Source organism: Brienomyrus brachyistius, chromosome 23 (assembly GCF_023856365.1).
Source record: "Brienomyrus brachyistius isolate T26 chromosome 23, BBRACH_0.4, whole genome shotgun sequence".
NCBI classification, from domain to species: domain Eukaryota; kingdom Metazoa; phylum Chordata; class Actinopteri; order Osteoglossiformes; family Mormyridae; genus Brienomyrus; species Brienomyrus brachyistius.
This window is the reverse complement of record NC_064555.1, coordinates 9,049,976-9,068,842: the sequence shown is the minus strand read 5'-3', so window position 1 is coordinate 9,068,842 and position 18,867 is coordinate 9,049,976. Positions and strand designations below refer to the sequence as shown.

The 18,867-nt window shown below is 46.3% G+C and overlaps 2 protein-coding genes across 2 annotated transcripts in view; one reads left to right on the top strand and one right to left on the bottom strand.

Annotated features, from left to right (window-relative positions):
• Positions 1 to 18,867, top strand: part of elmo1 (engulfment and cell motility 1 (ced-12 homolog, C. elegans)) — a 293,132-nt gene that overhangs the window by 47,155 nt on the left and 227,110 nt on the right. The gene's annotated exons all lie outside the window — the stretch shown is intronic.
• Positions 1 to 18,867, bottom strand: part of gabbr2 (gamma-aminobutyric acid (GABA) B receptor, 2) — a 148,100-nt gene that overhangs the window by 64,398 nt on the left and 64,835 nt on the right. Inside the window, 1 exon segment of the mRNA XM_048994295.1 lies at positions 159 to 329. Within this exon segment, the coding sequence (XP_048850252.1) occupies positions 159 to 329 (171 nt within the window).

Genomic DNA, 18,867 nt, shown 5'->3' with positions numbered 1-18,867 from the left:
GCTAAACAGACATGCCTCTCAAATTTAAAGGCCTTTCTTCTAAGGTAGAACAACTGGACTCGATCAAGGGCAACTTAACCCTGATTCATGGCCCTTTCGCCCGGCCCCTCAACAAGTCTCCGTCAATGAGGGGATCGGCAGGTGAGGAGAAGACTGACCTCGGAGAACCTCTGCACATCCTGTGTCAGGGTCCCCACCCGACTCCAGTTGTAGTAGTTAAGGAACTTCACCACGGCTGGGTTGACGGCGTTGTCTGACGGGACGGTCCGGAAGAAGTTGGGGTACTTTTTCTTGTCTGCCAGAACTGGGGTTGTTGCTGCAAAGGAGAGCTGAAAGAGAAGATGGAGCCTGCAATGAAGTCTCAGCATAGCAGCAGATAACTGTCAACATGATCACTGTGCCCAGAACCCAGTGAACCCAGAATCTTCACATCCTATCTAGGCAACACAAAACTTGTATGTCTCTCATTAAAGTAGATTTGCTTGAATACATTTTTATTTTATGCAACCTTTATCATGGACATGTGGGGTACATACAATTAAAAACAAAACCAACAATTGATTAAAGAAAATAATAATATATTCACCAGGGCCCAGAAATATGAACGGACATGAAGAACGCCATTCTTCAGTGTGACAGTGGGGGGGTCATTCGGCTGAAACACAGGCTCGTGCTGAAATGTCAGCTCTGGCACTAAGCACCTGGCACGGAGCGTGTTTCGGCACGCTAGCGGCACTCTGCGGGGCTCATTCATCGCACGTCCACAGGGGCCTTAACGCGCACAGAGGCTGTCGCTGAGCCCAGGAGAGTGTGAGAGAACGTGCATGGAAACTCACCGGGGAGGAAGTTCTGCTGAGACACACCGAGGAGAGCCATCACAGAGACACACCGAGGAGAGCCATCACAGAGACACACCGAGGAGAGCCATCACAGAGACACACCGAGGAGAGCCATCACAGAGACACACCGAGGAGAGCCATCACAGAGACACACTGAGGAGACCCGTCACAGAGACACACCGAGGAGAGCCATCACAGAGACACACCGAGGAGAGCCATCACAGAGACACACCGAGGAGAGCCATCACAGAGACACACCGAGGAGAGCCATCACAGAGACACACCGAGGAGAGCCATCACAGAGACACACCGAGGAGAGCCATCACAGAGACACACCGAGGAGAGCCATCACAGAGACACACCGAGGAGAGCCATCACAGAGACACACCGAGGAGAGCCATCACAGAGACACACCGAGGAGAGCCATCACAGAGACACACCGTGGAGAGCCATCACAGAGACACACCGAGGAGAGCCATCACAGAGACACACCGAGGAGAGCCATCACAGAGACACACCGAGGAGAGCCATCACAGAGACACACCGAGGAGACCCATCACCGAGACACACCAAGATGACCCGTCAGAGACACACTGAGGAGAGCCATCACAGGGACACACCGAGGAGACCCATCACAGAGACACACCGAGGAGACCCGTCACCGAGACACACCGAGGAGAATCGTCACAGAGACACACCAAGGAGAATCGTCACAGAGACACACCGAAGAGACCCATCACAGAAACACACAGAGGAGAATCGTCACAGAGACACTAAAATAAACCAATACCCCGCTAACCAATGGGAGCTCCCATTTAATTTCCCACCAATAAGAATACCCCATTTATCCCTAAATCAAATATGAGGCAGATTACTACCTTACACTGCAGGTTATTTCTTTGGACACCACAGAGACACACCAAGAAGATCCATTACTAAGACATAGAAGGAGACATCACTGAAACACATCGCCCTTCACCTACCGCATAATAAAAATAGAAAGCAATGCACAATATAGGCAATATTCCAGGAATGTACATTGAGTTCAGGAACCTTGTGAAATAAATTGTAAGTCTAAATAGGGCAGCAAGCAGCAAGGTCATTAAGAACAGAGGAATGTGGTCCAGCTGTTGTACCCTTGAATAAGGCAATAAATATAGTGTCCATTAAAAATGGTAAGCTTTGTTAAAAGTGCCAGCCGAGGAATTAAATCACAATGATTAAAAAAATTAAAGCCGTCACATGTGAGACAAAATTAGCCCTGCTTTTATTAGTCAACATTTAATCAAACGATGATGAAAAAGTTAACTGATTTCCATCTGCATTGCAGAAAAATACTGATAGAGCCTTTAAAGCAACGTGCAGGGATTACATATCCCGTCATGCAAATCTCTCTACAGTCCCATCTGCCTTTAGACAGCCCATTATCGCTCTTGCAGAGATCTTTGGCAGCGCATATTAAAATTGCTTCACAGCAACCCACCCAAAATAGGTGATACGTCTGACCATTGTGAAAATTGCGCAGATGCTGCACGCATAGGCATCCCTAGGAGAACTGGCCGGCGAGGCTTGGGAGTCACATGTGCGCGAGCGAAAGCACAAGCCGGCACCTGGCGAGCACGCTGGCAGCTCAGTGCTGAGGGTGCAGGGGGGTTAGCCTTTCAGCCCACACCCCCTGCAAGGACCCAACTTCAGCCGCCTGAAACTCGCATTTTAATTAGGGACCTTTTAACGATGCCCGATTCTGTGTTTAACTTCATCGAGTACAGAAGTTGCCATGAGCAGGTTCAGGCCAATCTGCTCGCTGTGGACGGGAGCAGGCGGTTTAAAAATGGACTCAATCAGAGAGCCTAATTAGTGCTTTTTCAGGATGAATTTCAGCTGTATTCGGCTGCCTTGATTGCTTACAATTGCTTTGCTTGTTTTCTAAAGAAAACAGGCATTTCAATACATATTAGATTCCAGAATATTGCAAATGTGTACACAGAAACATGATAAATATTTGCCGCTGCTTAATATGTATCTTGTTTAGTGAGCACCTTAACTAAGGGTACAATAGGAATTCCATCGTAGGATTTAAATATGAACTATGCTGGATATAAGTTGAGTTCCTTAGGCACTATCTTGCCAGAAGTTCTGTGCAACAACAACCAACTTGAGCCCTGATCCAGGAAACAACTGGAAAGTCAAATGAGGAAAGGCAACCCCCCCCCCCCCACCACCCCACCCCCGTTCCATAACTCACAATTTGCCAAAGCTTAAGATGAAAATAACAAGATAATTACGAGCCTATGATGGCGTAAAATGAGTGCGGGGTGTTTAATATCCACAACAGCTGATTGCTGTTCAGGTCAGGCGGTTTGGACACGGTCATGCTGAACACTGTGGCTTTGGGGAGCTCTCCTGTGGTCAGTAATGGTGTACGATCCATTGCTCATTACAGCACAAAGTGCCATTGCTCTTCAAATCAGTGGGGAGATGAAACAACGCATGGATTAGTGGCATCAATTTAGGGGGAACTTCCTGCCATCTTCTCACCGTTAAATCCCAAATCTCCCGTGAGATTAAACAGGCCCGTCTCGTGTATTTTAATCCACAAATAGCCAAGGCTAGGTGTTCCCCTCTACGAAGCCAGAGTCTCTCTGTCGAAAAACATTCATTCTAATTCATCACTGCTACACGAAATCATAAAGGCATGCAAAGAATTGGAACGGTGCGGGATGGGAGATTTCACAAGTTTAGCTATACAATATTTTCATCTTCCCCTCTATTAGTATAGCATGGCAGTTATATGCAATGTTAAAAGCCAAAGCGCTGTCTGGCCTCCAAGCAGCATGTGAAGTCAGTGTGCTAATAATTATACTTTTCCAGATCCATATATCTCAAGACTAGCATGTTGTATCAGCTACGCAGTTAAGAACTCCAACAATGCAATTACTTGGGATGGAATCAGACTGACATCTAACAAAATATAGTTTTTTTTTCCTGATCAAACTGAACAGTGTTTGATGTTTCCTGTGTTGGTTTCATCTTTTTCTTGAGTGCAAACTTGGACAACCTACAAACAGAAGAGCTTTTCAAGAGTGCTTTAATATCAAGACCTTCAAGAACCTCAGCAACTCCAAAGGGATCTTCAGAGAAGTTTTTTTAAAGCTTCATGCCTGTGGACCATGAGATGTTTCAAGATGCATTTTCTGTTAGCCATCAAAAAAATATAACACCCTTGAAAAGAATGAATAAGACGAGGTATGCAATAAATGGGTGAGTTCTTGACATTTCTGCTTTTAAAATGTTTTTATGTAAATTCAAGCTTAAAACTTTAATTTACTGTGTGCTTACATAGCAAGACTCTACGGAAGATTCATCAAAGATCTGTAACTATTTCTTATTTGCTTGTCTATCAAGCATCGTGCACAGTTGAAAGGTCTTCGAGACATTAGTACAAGCAGTCCGTGTCTCTTACTGATGGACGAGTTTCCCCTTTGTAATCTTCTCCTCCCCCTAATTGCCTTCTTGCCCTGTTGACTCTCACTCTACAGCATGTGCTGATTTTAATTGCCACCTCCAGCTAAGCAAAGGCAGATGGACAACCTTTTTTCCCCATTCGTTCTCTTTTTTCTTTTTTTAATCAACGTCCCAGTGTTAGTGGTAATTAAAAGAGAATGGAGGTGTTGCTGGCTTTGATGGGAGTTTTCAAGGGGAAGATGAAGCCGTTCGCATGCTATTCGGGAGACGCATGACGTGGTAACAAGTTAAGTGATGGTGTACCCAGGCAACGATGTCATGTTTAAAACTCAAGAGGAACATATCTGAGTTTAAGAAAAACATCAAGCTGTATGTCAACGTGGTTGTTCTCAGTGACAATGTGGCAATGCTTTGACACATCTCTTTGTTGAGGCATCCCCCAAGATCTATTTTTCACGGTTTTCACTCCTTGTGGGGACATTTTAGAAGGGCTTGTGTCTACATATAGACACACACACACACACACACACACACGTAGACACCTGCTATGTATAACTCTTTGTGGGGAAAATCCAGTTTCCTCCCATTTTAATATAATGGATTATCTCTGACTTCAAACCGCCAAAGTACTGTACAAAAAAGAAATGAAAAGTGGTAAAGAGTGAGAATCTCTTTTTAGATTTATTTTTTAAAAAAAGCGAATGACACTTTGAGAGCACCTTCGTAAGAAGCTATTTGTCTACATCGGTTTTTGCAAGATTTGCTCTCTTATCAGTGTTCACCCAAGATATTTGTTCCTGCGTGTGCAGCACAAAGACAGAAAAAGAGAAACACGGTAGACAGAGGGCATGCACTGGATTTTGGAGGTAATTATAAAAGCTCATCCAGCACAAACACCAGGCAGCTCTATCGTATCCTCATACACCACTACTAGTTTTACTTAAGCTTATTAGGGCTTATGACTCAGCTGTCACAGAACTTGACAGCGAATAATAGAGTCAACTTAAAAGACAACGTAATTTCTCCTAGATCTCGAAGGACCTGAAACATTGTACATTATGTGATCTCTGCCCTGAGAATCCGACGAATCGCAGGCCCAGAGCGACACCTCATGTTGTCTGTCGGATAACCTGAGCCCAGTCCATCTCAGAGGGGCCGGCTGACCCCCGTGCAGTAGCCGTCAGTGATTCATCTACCCAGTAGCTACGTTTGACTGAATGCCTCCCTGTCGATTGATCTTTATTGACTTGAATCACGGCTGTTACATCTGCATGGCTGGAAACCCTGCTTAAAAACCACAGCACAAAGAAACAATTACAGGTATGTATTTGTCTTTCAGAGCCAGGCAGTCCTCCATTACAGGAGATGGGCTGTTTGACTGGCATCGAGTCCGGCAGCACACTGCAAATTCCCCGTGCGTCTAATGAGTTAATGAGGTCTTCTGAAACTACACTTCAGATAACGGAATTTGCCACCTGAAGTCAATAAGCAATGTTTCATTTTCATTGTACTAGCAAAAACTATGCTGTGGTCCCAGGAACTAAACAGAAACATATTTATAAAATAGAAAAGGCATAATTTGTCCAATTACAGGCAGTCCCCGGGTTAAGAGCGGCGACTTACAAACAACTCGTATTTTAGAAAGTGCTGCCATAAAACATACTTTAAAAAAAAATTCAGGTCAAATACAACATACTACTTAGCGACGTTAAACTGCAAGGGTTAGGGTTAGGGTTAGGGTTCACGTTAGGGTTAACTTGAAACTGCCTCAGCTGTACTTCAGCTTGACACACAGAACAGTACGCAGTTAGATTTATTATTACTGTATAATAATAAAATTATTGTTATCATTATTATTCTGGACTGTATTATCATTTTTCTGACTTTCCTACAAATTCGACATAAAGGGATTCGACTTAGAGATCAGAACTCGTTCATAACCTGGGAACTGCCTGTCTGTATATATCAAGCCATCAATTTTCTATGCCAGCATGTCCTATGCAGGGTTGGGGGGGGGGGGGTCTGCAGCCTGTCCCAGAAGCCATGGGCACACGGCAGAGAATAACCCAGCCTCTACATTTATGAACCATAAAAATATACTTAATAATGAACAATAATAGAAGTAATATCTACTATGGTCATCATCTTAACCCGTATGTTGAACAGCTGATGATGTGCCTGAATCCCGGATCTATAGAACCTAAAGTTCATATTTTTCCCTGGCTATGGATTAGCCTTGCAGGGACGGAACGCTGCTTCACGCCACCAGGATTCCGGGCCGTGGAATCGATTGCGTGTGCATAAGGGGTATGAGGTCCCCTCAGCGGCTCCTGCAAGCCCCGTCGCCTAATTAGGAGCAAACAAACACGCTGCTAAAACACTAATCGATGCCTCACAGTTATCTGGTCCACTGCCCCCCCGTCCCCGGCTGTTTCTCCGTCTCCCAGGATACCTTTCTCCAGGTTCAAGGCAGCCCTGCCCAAGCGGCCCCTTGGGATTCTCACGCCTTCTAATAAAGCTCTCATTTTCCAGGCCCTGCTCCACGGTGCCTGCTGCTGTAGGGTGTCTCCTATCACTGTTTGCCAAGAGCCGGCCTCCATCATTTACTGGGGGAGTTTAAGGGACATAAATAGTGCAGGTTCAAAAAAGGGCAGCCAAAGGTCACGGACAAAGTAACAAATGACCAGAGTCGATCTTCCCGAGCCCGGGAGATATTGCCATGGGCTTCGGCTTAATTAAGCACACAGACAATTCATGAATCACATAGTAGTAGAAGCCTGGTGACCATATTAATGCTGATATAGGGTCAGAGGTCATTTTAATAAGGCTGTTAAATAATACTGGTGTCCCATGATGAGTTTGGAAATTACTACAGTAACTATACGTCCAGGGTTTGCTCCAGCTTTCTGCCTTAGTATAGGCTCCAGGCCCGAATTATTACTGACGGCTGTGAATCACAAATGGTTCCATAGCCTCTATATTGATACATGTTAGGATCCCATACGAGCTGTATTTGTATCTGATTAGTGATAATATAAAAGTCACCTCTCCCCCTGACCACGCACCCAGAGCTTTTTGGCCATTCTCACTTGCCATCCTTCCCAAAACCAGATGCGCTGAAGCCAAAATGGTGCCCTTCCCCCTCCGCCATTTTTTTAAAATTCACACCTCAACTAAATCCTCCCCGCATCCATGAGTGGTGTAGTTCTGCTCACCGTCCCAGTAATGCTCCCTGCTACTAGAACTGACACGTTCGGGCCCCTATGAGTGAGGGTATGCCGCCCTTTCCTGCACCAGGCCTCGCCTTCAGGTCAGCAGCTCCACAGCAGTTTCTGGATTAATATTCAGGAAAGGTGTGTAACACCTTATTGTAGATGCCTGTGCACGAGTTCAGGCTGGCAGTAACCTTGCGTGCCGTTACAGGGTTGGCAGCCCTAGTCACCGGGCCCACCTGCCTGTGTGTTTGCCATACCGACTGGGTTGCACGCAGCTGATTGGCTGGCTGGAAGCGGGAAGCAGAACTGTGATCATTAAACACACTGACTTTAATAAAGCCGCGGCAGCCAGGGTTATGTGGGTTATTTAGGTGCCTTGTGACATGTCCCCCAACCCTCCCTCCCCCCCCCACCACGTTCACAGCAAGAGTGTCATTAATGGACAGCAGACCCCACAGTTATTAAATGCCTGGACTCATAATCTGAAAGCTGCCTGTCCGGGTCCCAAGCATGAGCCCACTACTGTACCCTTGAGGGGTAAATTCCAGCAGTACAGGAGGTTGCCAGGCAACACGTAAATCATTATAACCGCTAGGAGTGTCATTAGATCAGGGCGCCAACACCCTCTCTTATTAAGAGATTGGGGATGTTCCAGGGAAGGCTCTGTTTTCCATTCTGAGCAGGGCCGTGCACTTATGCAGGTACCCAGCTCAGGCATCAACAGCCGACTGGAATGTGACGTTTCCTGACCCGAAATCCAGAGCCAGCCAGAGCCAGGCCTCGCTGGCGCTTTGATGCTCACGAAGACGCGCTGATGGATCGGTGCTTATGAAGAGCATCCTTGGAAGCCCTACAGTGCAGCTTGAGGCTCAGACGCAGCCTCTTGCACAGCTACTGTTCCAGGATGCTGTTTCACTGAGGGATAGTGCCAGCTCATCATTATTAATAGAGGACGATATTCGCATTTACATTTATTTATTTAACGGAAGCTCGTCTGCAAAGTGCAATGTGACTGGGGCAGGTATTACATCATAAACACACCCACACGTCTCTCGAACCCAAGGCTATCGCACCACCTAAGCTGCTTCAGTGCCACTGAACCTCAGAGCTCTTGGCAGACATGTAATAAGACAGTGATTAAATTCTTTTCCAAAAATGTGAGGTCAATGCCAAATGGAGAGTCAGTCCGGCTTGATCTATGAGCTGTACTGTCTTCCTGAATGGTGTAGACTTTGCGTCAATGAGATCACTGATTATCATCCTCCATGTTTTCCATGTCCAGCAGGTGTGCATACAGGGATGGGGCCAAAAGGGCAACGGTCCCAGCTGAAAGCTGATTGGCCCCCAGAGTGGCCCCTCCCCCATCACTCACCAATTCAAAACAAATAATTGGATAATGAACGGTTGGTCCCTCTATATGATTTATAGCCCTTTTTATGCCCCCTCACCTAAAAAATATCCTAGAATCGCCACCATTGGGGGATGAACACCGACTTTAATTGTCCTTGCAATCAAAGACACCAGAGTCACAATCATGGACTCGAAGGCTTCCTGAGAAACGGGGTTCTGCACTCAGCAGTCTCTGCGGCTGTGTTTACCGCCTGCCGAACATGTCCTGGAGCAGGGAGCACGTCTCCATAAGGAAATAAAAGCAAAATACGTCAAAACGTATCACGCGACGGGGGTTTGTCTGCGTAGGCATGTGTTCTGTCCATAGAACATTCTTGCCACTGCAGATTTCTGCATGATGGAAAGGCTGTAAAAAAATACTTATTCACTTGATTATGAACGCACTGGGGTTCGAGGGAAGCAGTTGTGAGACGATGAGCATTCAGCTGAACTTTCCTAGATCAGTGGTGTACAAGTGGTACCACGTTAATAAATGTTCACTCCAAGTATGTCTTCTGTTCTTTGGAAATTGTGAAATTAAAATATGTCTGCGGGAATTTATCACTGTTGGACGTCGCGGAGCCCAGTCGAATAGCCAGAAACACTTTACTACATTGAGATTAATATTCATTAATTCATAGTTTTGGAGAAATAATTACAAATAAATTACCGTGTAGTACATTAAGTGCCTATTTTACATAGATTCCGGAATGGTAATATGAAATATTATAATGTAGATTATGCTCGACATATTGCATATCAAAAGCCTGGTTTCAAACCCATCCATCCATCCTTCTTCCATAACCACTTATCCCCATCAGGGTCAAGGGGGGGCCTGCAGCCTATCCAGCACAATGAAGGGGATACCCTGGACAGGATGCGATGCTACATTATGTTTTATCTTTTTATTATTTTCCGTATTTCCCTTGGAGATTTGGGAGTGAATACTGCCCAAAACAATCGCCTGACCTGAAATTTTAGTGATTAACAGAATAACAGGGACACAGAGAGGTTATATACCTGCACTTCTACAAATGCCAATATCATTAATGCTGACTGCAGACATAAGTAGGACCCAGTTTTGCTTTTTTGTCATCCTCTGCTGAAACTGCTGTGCCCTCCCCATCCAGTTAAAACACGGGGGAGGGGGGTGCATGTGAAGCAGAGATCAGTGTTAGAGTCCCTTTGCCAAAACGGCTCAGCCCGCCCTGCACCCCAGAGGTCCTCTTTGGGTCACCATGCAGACCCATTTCAGAGCCAGTATTATATCTTATCAGCGGTCACAAGACACCGGAAGCCCTCTTTGTGTCTTTAAACGCCGACTTCCTCCCGCTCGGCGGAAGGCCTGCCCCGACAGTACGTCCCTTTTGCTTATTAAACAGTTCTGGGCGAAGATGTAATCGCCGCAGTTTAATTTACACCACGCCACTCGACTCGCCACACTAAGGTAGACTGATCGCAGAGTCCTCCCCAAGCAACAAATCACAGCGTTTCTCTATTTATAAAGGTGAGATCTGATTTTGCTACCCGCAATCTCATTGCGTCTGCAGCTAACACATCACTGCATATGAAAGATTAATGAGGAGATGGTGAACTACAGATAGATGCTTTCTCCCTCTTCCAGAACGGTAGGGTACAAGCATGGACCCTCCTCTCCATCCTCTGCAGCCAATTCCTGACTCACGCTGCCCCATTTTGACTGCTGGAGATTGAAATGTGCTGACTTGGAAATAACAATAGCCATAATTAAACATACCAGAGCATCTCCTTACATGATCCTGGCTGAATTCCAGTGGAGTCTCAGGAGATTCTGGAATGATTCCCGCGGTATCCTATTAGCTGCATGTCAGCTACTGGCTATCGGGATGGTTCCAGCTAAAGGATGGTTCCAGTCGGAAGCTGGTCCTAATGCACTCTGCTGCCCTGGTTATTTACCGTAGTGCCTTGTTTCTGTTCGCCGGATAACATCCTTGGATAAAGTTCACCTTTCGCACACCTCGCAGGACTGCCCTTGAGTGCACAGGCGAGACTTTGTGTAGAGAGAGCCCCCGTGGCCTTTTGTCATTGCAAGGCCGCAGTCGTTGGCCGTATCTGATCCCCAGGCTCTGATTCACTGTTTGGGTTGGCAGTGCTGCTATTTGGGAGCACAGCCCTGTTACTATTCATCTGCGCTGAAAGGAGACGGCTCTCTCTGCGTTCATACGGATAATAGCGTCCTGCACCACATCCCTGGTGCATTAACCAGTTGGAATGAGTATGTTGGAAGTGAAAACAAACCAGAGAGGCTCTGAGGGGACAAAAAGCGCCCACAGACATATAACGGAAACACTGTGTTACACAAACACCTGAAAAAACGGCTTCTTTCTAGGGGTAAAACACCTTTATTATCCGATATATGACATATGATGTTACCTTCACCTACACAACATTTCTCACTGAATTACAGGAAGGAATGGCTGTATTATGACATGAAATGACAGATACAAGCACAGTAAAGTAAATTTCATGTCTACAAACCGAATGATTTCCATGAATTCCTTCTGTGAAATTTCTCACTTGGAAGATGACTATCTCTCTTTTGGACAGACATGGCATGAAGGCAATATGACAGAGAATACGATCATGTCACAACCATGCGTGTCACTACCAGCCAGCCAACCAGCCAGCCAGCCATCCTCTCACTGCTTATCCTGGTCAGGGTCACCGGGGGCCAGGAGCCTATCCCAGACAGCGTGGGGCACAGGGCAGGGGGTCCCTATGGACGGGATGCCAGTGTGACATGTCCAAGATGCAGGATAATCTGGCAAAGACAACAAGGGGCCTGATCCCAAGAAAATGTACACAAAGCCGTGTGCTACTGTTAGATGCTGTCAAGATAGTGTAAACTCCTGGCAGCCATAGAGGCACAATTCCTCCAGATGTTTCTATCTACTCTCTGGATTTCCAGGCTTCCCAAAGGCAAGTTCGTTATTGTGACCAGATCTATCCATCTTGTTGAGGTCGTCGTTTTCTCTGGATTCCTTCAATCTTCCCGAGCTTTAGATCTTTAGGTCCCTGTAAAAGCCTTGTCCTGTGCACTGACTCTGCTCATAACATAACTGAAACAAAATGGCTCCAAAATGGCTCAGGTCGAAGTTCCAGCTACGTGAAATAAGTTCAGCTGAATTATTATTTTCACTGGGCTATTTTTCTCCAAGCCCTGCAGTCGTTTGGGTAGACACTAGAGGTTAAATGGAACTGACTGGTGCTCATTTCAACATGAACGTGGAACCGGTCCCACGTCGGGCACAATCGAGGCCACCTAAAAGGAAAGCACGGCGGTAATCAAGGCCGACGCGATGACTGCAGGGCCGCCGCCAAGCGCCTCCTGATTTCGGTCTGCGGCTGGACCCAAGAAGCGAGGTGCAGGGAGAATGTACGCTTTGACGTTAATGACAGACAAGACGCCAGGAAGAGATTGCAAATAATTAATGTCTATAAAGGGAGCAGAGAGCTATAGTTGGGGCGTCGGGAGAAATTCCGGGCATCCCAAAATGGCTTCCAAGCATATCGTCACATTCCAGGCAGGAGAATGAAAAGCCTTTGGATGCGGTTACACATACGACGGGAGCGACGCAGGGGGAATAGACCTCTTTAAGAAGAAAAACAAATCGGCGAGTTTGATCGAAGGGCAGCGCCTTACATTTAACGTTTTCATTTTCATTCATGGAGCGGCTTTCCGACAAGCATGTAGGCGCGGTGACAACAGCGCCGGCTTCCATTACTGGGAGACAATGGCAGATAATACAAGCATAAAAAGTTGGGATGACTTGCTGAAGTATCGCAGTTAGGACGTAATAGCTTACATATCCGCGGAAAGTGCTCCCTTCAGATCGATACCGCTGCTAGTCCCATTTCCTTTTTCCATTCAGGACCTTATCCCGCATTTTCATTTATGACGTCCCGAAGATTGCAGTAGATCTTCCGACACATTATGCTTCCCTTTCACTAAGAGTAATTCGATTCCAGTCCATCAAACCTTCCGCCGCTGCCGATGGAAAATCCCAGCCTTAGGATAGTATGCGAGAGTAAACAGGGGGCCGGCCACCCGAAGGCTGGCGTTAATAACGGGGGCTTAAAAGGGGAGCCCTGAAAAAGCCCCCAGGCAAAACGAAGGGACAGAGGTCACAGGAGGAATGAGCACTTCTGATACTGTTATAAAAAATGGCCTGAAGGTGCACTCTCATAATGAAAGAGAGGTATTCCTTTTCCAGCAGTAGCTGCGTGGTCCACCCTCCATGCGGGAAGGTCGTCTTCCAAGGTAATAACTCTCGGACGTATAAGGCACCTGGTTTAGGCGACAAAGTGTCATTTTCCAAGAGGGAAAGAGGTAGAAACATAAACAGGATGGGAGTGTTGTGTTGCTTGGCAGATTTGGATGCAGTACCTGTGATTGGAAGGTTGCTGGTTCAAATGTCAGAGAATGATTTTACCATTGGGTCCCTGAGCCAGGCACTTAAAATCTCTTTGCTTCAAGGATTGTCACATCTGCTAAATAGGTTACATTTTAATTTAATTTAACCATGCCTGGTCACGTTTTGAGCTTCCGGGCCATTGCCTGGACTCAAATGAACATCTAATCTGCAAAATAAAAGGTTTTCCTCTCATGCAGGCAACTATTTTGGCCTTGACATTAAATAACGTGAAGGAAAATGACATGATGACTTGTATTAAATGTGCTCATATTGAACTAGGCTTCCTTTTCCACCAACCTGTGAGGCCTCATTGAAAGCCACCGGAGAGAGCGCATCCATAACTGAAACTAGGTTTTATAAGCTAAACGTTCAAGGATCCTCTTCCGCCTAAGTGGGCTCGGTGTTCGACGGGATATCACTCTCGTAATCTCCTAAGAGACAGCCGAAGGGAAATGGAATTATCTGTAGCTTAATACCCAAAAAGAAACGGAGCAATAAGATGTAAAAAAAAAAAAAAAAGATTATTATACATCTGAAAGCTTTTGGAACTATCGCGGCTGAATGTGAGTGTTGATCCGAATGTGGTTTTCCATAATAGACGTAACTGGCATCTTGCACAGACATTTGCGTGAGATTACATCGAACACCACAAGCAGGGAAACTGCTGTACGACCCGTACAGTAAACGGAGGACTGTATCCATGCAAAATCGTAGTAACCCTTCCAGAGATATGCTAAGTGATAATAGGTTTATTAGTGGTAAAGACATTGGTAACGGTGTTACGCGTGTTTCAGTATCTATGTATTTTAATTGCTAATCACTTTTACCAAAAAAAAAACAATGACATATTTACTGCTCTTCTTCATTAGTTAGTATTACTCATTATCTGTCAACTACTGTATACAATGAGAACTGTCATTTTGCATGGCTCAGCTTACAAAAATTATATAATGAATTTATATTAGTATTAGTGTATTAGTGTGCCCTATGGTGCCATTTCATCCAGAGTGACCCTAGCCTTGTGCCCTATATCGCCTGGGGTCAGTTCCAGGTTCAGTGTTACCCTGACCAGCATAAGAGGTTATGGAAAATAGACAGCTGGAGAAGTGATCGTTTACTATAACTCAAAAGCATTCATTAATTTACTTTTAATGCCCAAAAAGCAAACCAGAAATGGCCTATAATGATTATTAATTAATTTATTGCAATTTATTAATTATAAACTGGGCAAATGATCAAAAACTGAATATTTGTACTAAAGGTAGCATCAACAATGGGGTCAAAGATCAAGGTTTAAAAACAGTAGAAGCTGTGTAAGAGTTGCTCATGCCTTGTAAGACACGGCAAAGACCCACAATACGCATTCAGACTTACAGCTTGAATGATTGAAGAAATATTGTAGGTTGGTATAGATGCCAGGCTGACGTGCTTTTTAATCTCCTTTGGAAGATGCTTTATAAAGCCATATGTGCTGTGCACAGAAGGGCAAAATCCCTTTGAACAGTCTCTGTTGGATGAATAATGCATAAATTTAATATCCAACCTTGACACTGACGGGGTCTTATGTGCATCCATGTGAGAGCTCCCCCGAGCCACGGATTACTATCGGCGGATTATTTTTACCAGGAAACACAAGTTTTCGTTCGATGCGAAAACATCGGCTCCACGCGCGCAAAAGGCGCGCAAAAACAGAATAATTCAGGGGTAAATAAAGCCTCCGGTTGTATTTTTGAAACGATAAGGGAGCCCAAATTACCATGTGCGTGGAACGAAAATTACCAAATTAGCACGAGATGCTATTATTCCCCGTTTTCCAGTGAAAACATGGGGTGCGTGCGGAAGACGCCGCCCATGCGAGCAAGGGGGGGATTCGGCAAGCATCTGCATTTCCAAAGCGTATCTTCATAAAACATTCATGAAGCCCTTTCAGAGGAATTCAGTGAAGAAGGAAAAAAAGCAGATACTGCAAGAACCAGCAGCTGCAGGAGCAGAGGCAGAGCCAATGAAATCGCATCTCCCCCCCGCCCCACCATCCACTGGTTCCCCTCCTCATTGTCATTGGCTCTAAGGGATGTCAATCACTGAAGGTGGAACCTAGTTTCACCAAATGCAAGAATGTGACACAATTATTATTTGGTAGGTCCCAGAATTGCATGTGCATGAATCAAGGGGCATAATCATGGTGCGATTCAAGAAATTAGCGCATTTTTTTTTACCTACAAATCTGACTAGGGTAAGCGGTTAGTGGATGGATGGATGGATGGATGGATGGATGGATGGATGGACAGATAGCATTATCATTTTGTACAAAGAAGAAAGAAGGAGAAAGAAACCTGTGACAGTTCTTATTTTTCCATTTCAGATGCCACTCCCCCCCAAGCCGGCAGTTTGCAGGCATTTGTAAAAATAGGGAGGTGTCACACTTCAGCAAAACCATGCAGTCATGATTACCGCGTGACGCCGATGCCCTTGCCGGCCGGGTACGTCCCGAACGGCGCGGCATTTTGGCAGGGCGATGCATAGGCACGCTGTGCCGGGCACGGCTCCATGCGATGATGCACGGATGGGGGGTGTGCAAACAGGGAGGTTATTACAGCATGCAGAGTCAGGGGAGACACGACACTGAGGTGTGTGTGTGTGTGTGCGTGTGTGTGGGGGGGGGGGGGGGGGCTGGGAGAAGAAGGGGATTGCAGGATAGGGAAAATCAGGTGGAGTGGGGGTTAGTGTGTGTGCTGTCACCAGGAAGAGGGATGGGCTGAGTGTGGAGAACTGGTCCACAATTCACACTGACCAGTGACAAGCCAGGCGGAAAGAGGATAGCACAGGATGCTACTGCAGTAACGAGGGAGCCTCGCAATCACCAGATGAATGGCTGGCATTAAATCGCTGGGGGGGGGGCAAACACGTCTCTGGGGTGATATATAAACCGTTCCTAAATCCTCAGAGCCTCTGTCAAGCAACAGGACAGTCCAAGAAGGGATGGCAGATTCCTGTCAAGTAAACTGCTTCATCTTCCTGGCTTGCTGTCCCTGGGACTCCAGCGACAGACCTGATTCCAATCCCTACATTGTGACAGGCCTTCGTAACCCTATCGATCCCACAGCGGACCCAGGGCCACCTGAGACTCCCACTGACTCCCCTTCAGGGTCAACTGAGGCTAGGGCTGCAGAGATGCTCCCTTCACGGACATTGGCCCCACTTCATTGTCCCTCAGGCATCTACAAACGCACACGGACTACGCTCCACCAAACAGACTTTCGCAGTGGGCTGGAGATACACAAGAACAAAAAATGTTAAAAAAAATCCCTTTTTATTACAACAAACACAATCTAACAGAGCTCGCGTTTATTAACTCACAGGCCATTCGGTTACATATTCCCTTAATAAATAAAAATCTTGTTTTTGTAAAAGGTAACAAAATAATACAAGAACACAGGAAGTGGCCGATTTGTTTGGTGGAGTCTGAAACTTTCCCAAAGGAGCAGGAAAGCACACGGTCCAGTGCCACTCAGTTGGCCGAACAAAGAATATTCCATTGCTCTGGTGAGGCTGCTAACACATGCGGACCTGGATTCAGCACCGCCCCCCCCGGTTACCCTGAAGACAGAAGCGGCAGGATGGGCCAGAAGCTCCACAGGAAGCCCAGGGGAACAATGTGACCCCCCCGGGCGGTCTGGGAAATCCCTGACATGGGTACCATCAGAATGAGGAGACAGCTGAGTTTGCTGTGGACGACACCCCGGCTGACGCAGGGCTTCGCCTGAGCAGAATGTCGTAGGTTCACACCCCAGCGGGGCTTGACTTTGTCCCTTTCGGCAAACTGTTTAAGTGGAATATCCGCAACGAAAACAAAAGATCATGTGTTTGGGACAGGGGAGCAGGCAGCGGTGAATGAATAATGTAGGCAGAGAGTGTCAGGACCGTAGCTGATGTGGGGGGGTGGCTTAGGGTCAGGACTCCGTCATTTATTAATCCCATCAGCTGTCATCGTGTCGACCTCATTGTTACCACCAGAGCCGTAAGCAGGGCTACAAGGAATTATGGGCATTGCCCACATATATTTATTAATGGTGTATGGTCATATGATAAAGTGGGCCTTTAATCTAAAATTTTTATTGAAAATGATTACATAAAAGTTAACTTTAAAGCAGGATTTTAATTTGCCAATGCGGATGGTTCTGGGTACAGTAGGTGAGTGGTCTTTGCTGTTATAGGGTAGCGCGCTGGAGAAAGGAAGCGTTTCGCAAAGCAGGTTCTTGCAGAGGGTCGTGTCAGGAGACTTGCCGGGATGATTCCATAAGATAATCTTTCAGGTCAGGCTCTGCACGGGTGTCATGGACGGCTCTTCTTCTGCCCAGCAGATCTCACGCCGCTCGGGTCACTCTGCTGATGTCTTCCGCCTATGCCAATTCGGAGGCGGATAATGATACAACGGCCACCCGACCGGATCCCGGGATCTGTCAGTGGGATGCTGACGTCCACCCCTGGAGGAACATTACTGGCCCCAGCAAGGCAGCAGAATCATGAATCAGGCACCCAGCACACTGGCTGCCGGAGGCTCGAAGACAGATGCTGGCTCCAGATGCCTTGGCTCTCACGCCCAGGGTCTGTCATGGCCAAAGGAAGCCAGATGTACAGGTGTGACTGTCAAACCCCAGAAAATATGTATGGGGATGGACTCTCTCTGTACTCCTCTGACTGACTGCCACCACTTTAGGTTATGGGGTTAATCTGGAATGTACCTCACATTCAGCGTAATTAGCTCCATAAGTCTGTTGTTTACAGTATCTATTACTGCTTCTGCGTGTGGACATTCCTTCTGCTCATACTGCATGAAGCCGGCAGAGGTGACCACAGGGAGGATCAGGGGTACTAATCAAGCCTTAATGAAGATCCTGTTTAACATCATGAAGCATCCACTGGAACTCGCGTCAAAGCTCTCCTGTCTCTGACGGGTTCCATTAGCTTTCCTTGCTTGTAGACTTTTTGTCCTATCCTGGTCCCAGGCTGATTCACAGTTGTCTCCAGCCCATGCCTTCTTCTGTTTTCACATGTCTCTGGCTTCAGTTTCTGCCAAGACCTCCTGTTTCTTGGTCAAGACTCGCCAAACTCTCATCTCTCTGATATTAAATTCAGCCTTAAGCTCTGATCTCGTGTTTCACGGTTCTACTCTGCCTTTGGGTCTGGTTCTCGTTTCTTGGAATGCTGTTCAGTTATTGCTTATAGCTAAGTTCTGGCAGTGGGTTTAAGATGGAGACTGGGGGCAGAAGATCAGGTGGACCAAATCCCATCATATCATGGCTAGGCTTAAAGAGATGAATGCAGTCCAAGCAAATGTGATCCTCCAGGGACTCCAACCCTAAAAGCATCTAGTGAACCCTAAAGAAAAAAAGAACTTATAGCAATATGAATTGTTACAGGTTGACCTCTGGTGGCTGGGAGGACCAATAACACATAATTTAACTGCAAATGCCATGGCCCTCCTAGTCCTTAATGCTAACTTGA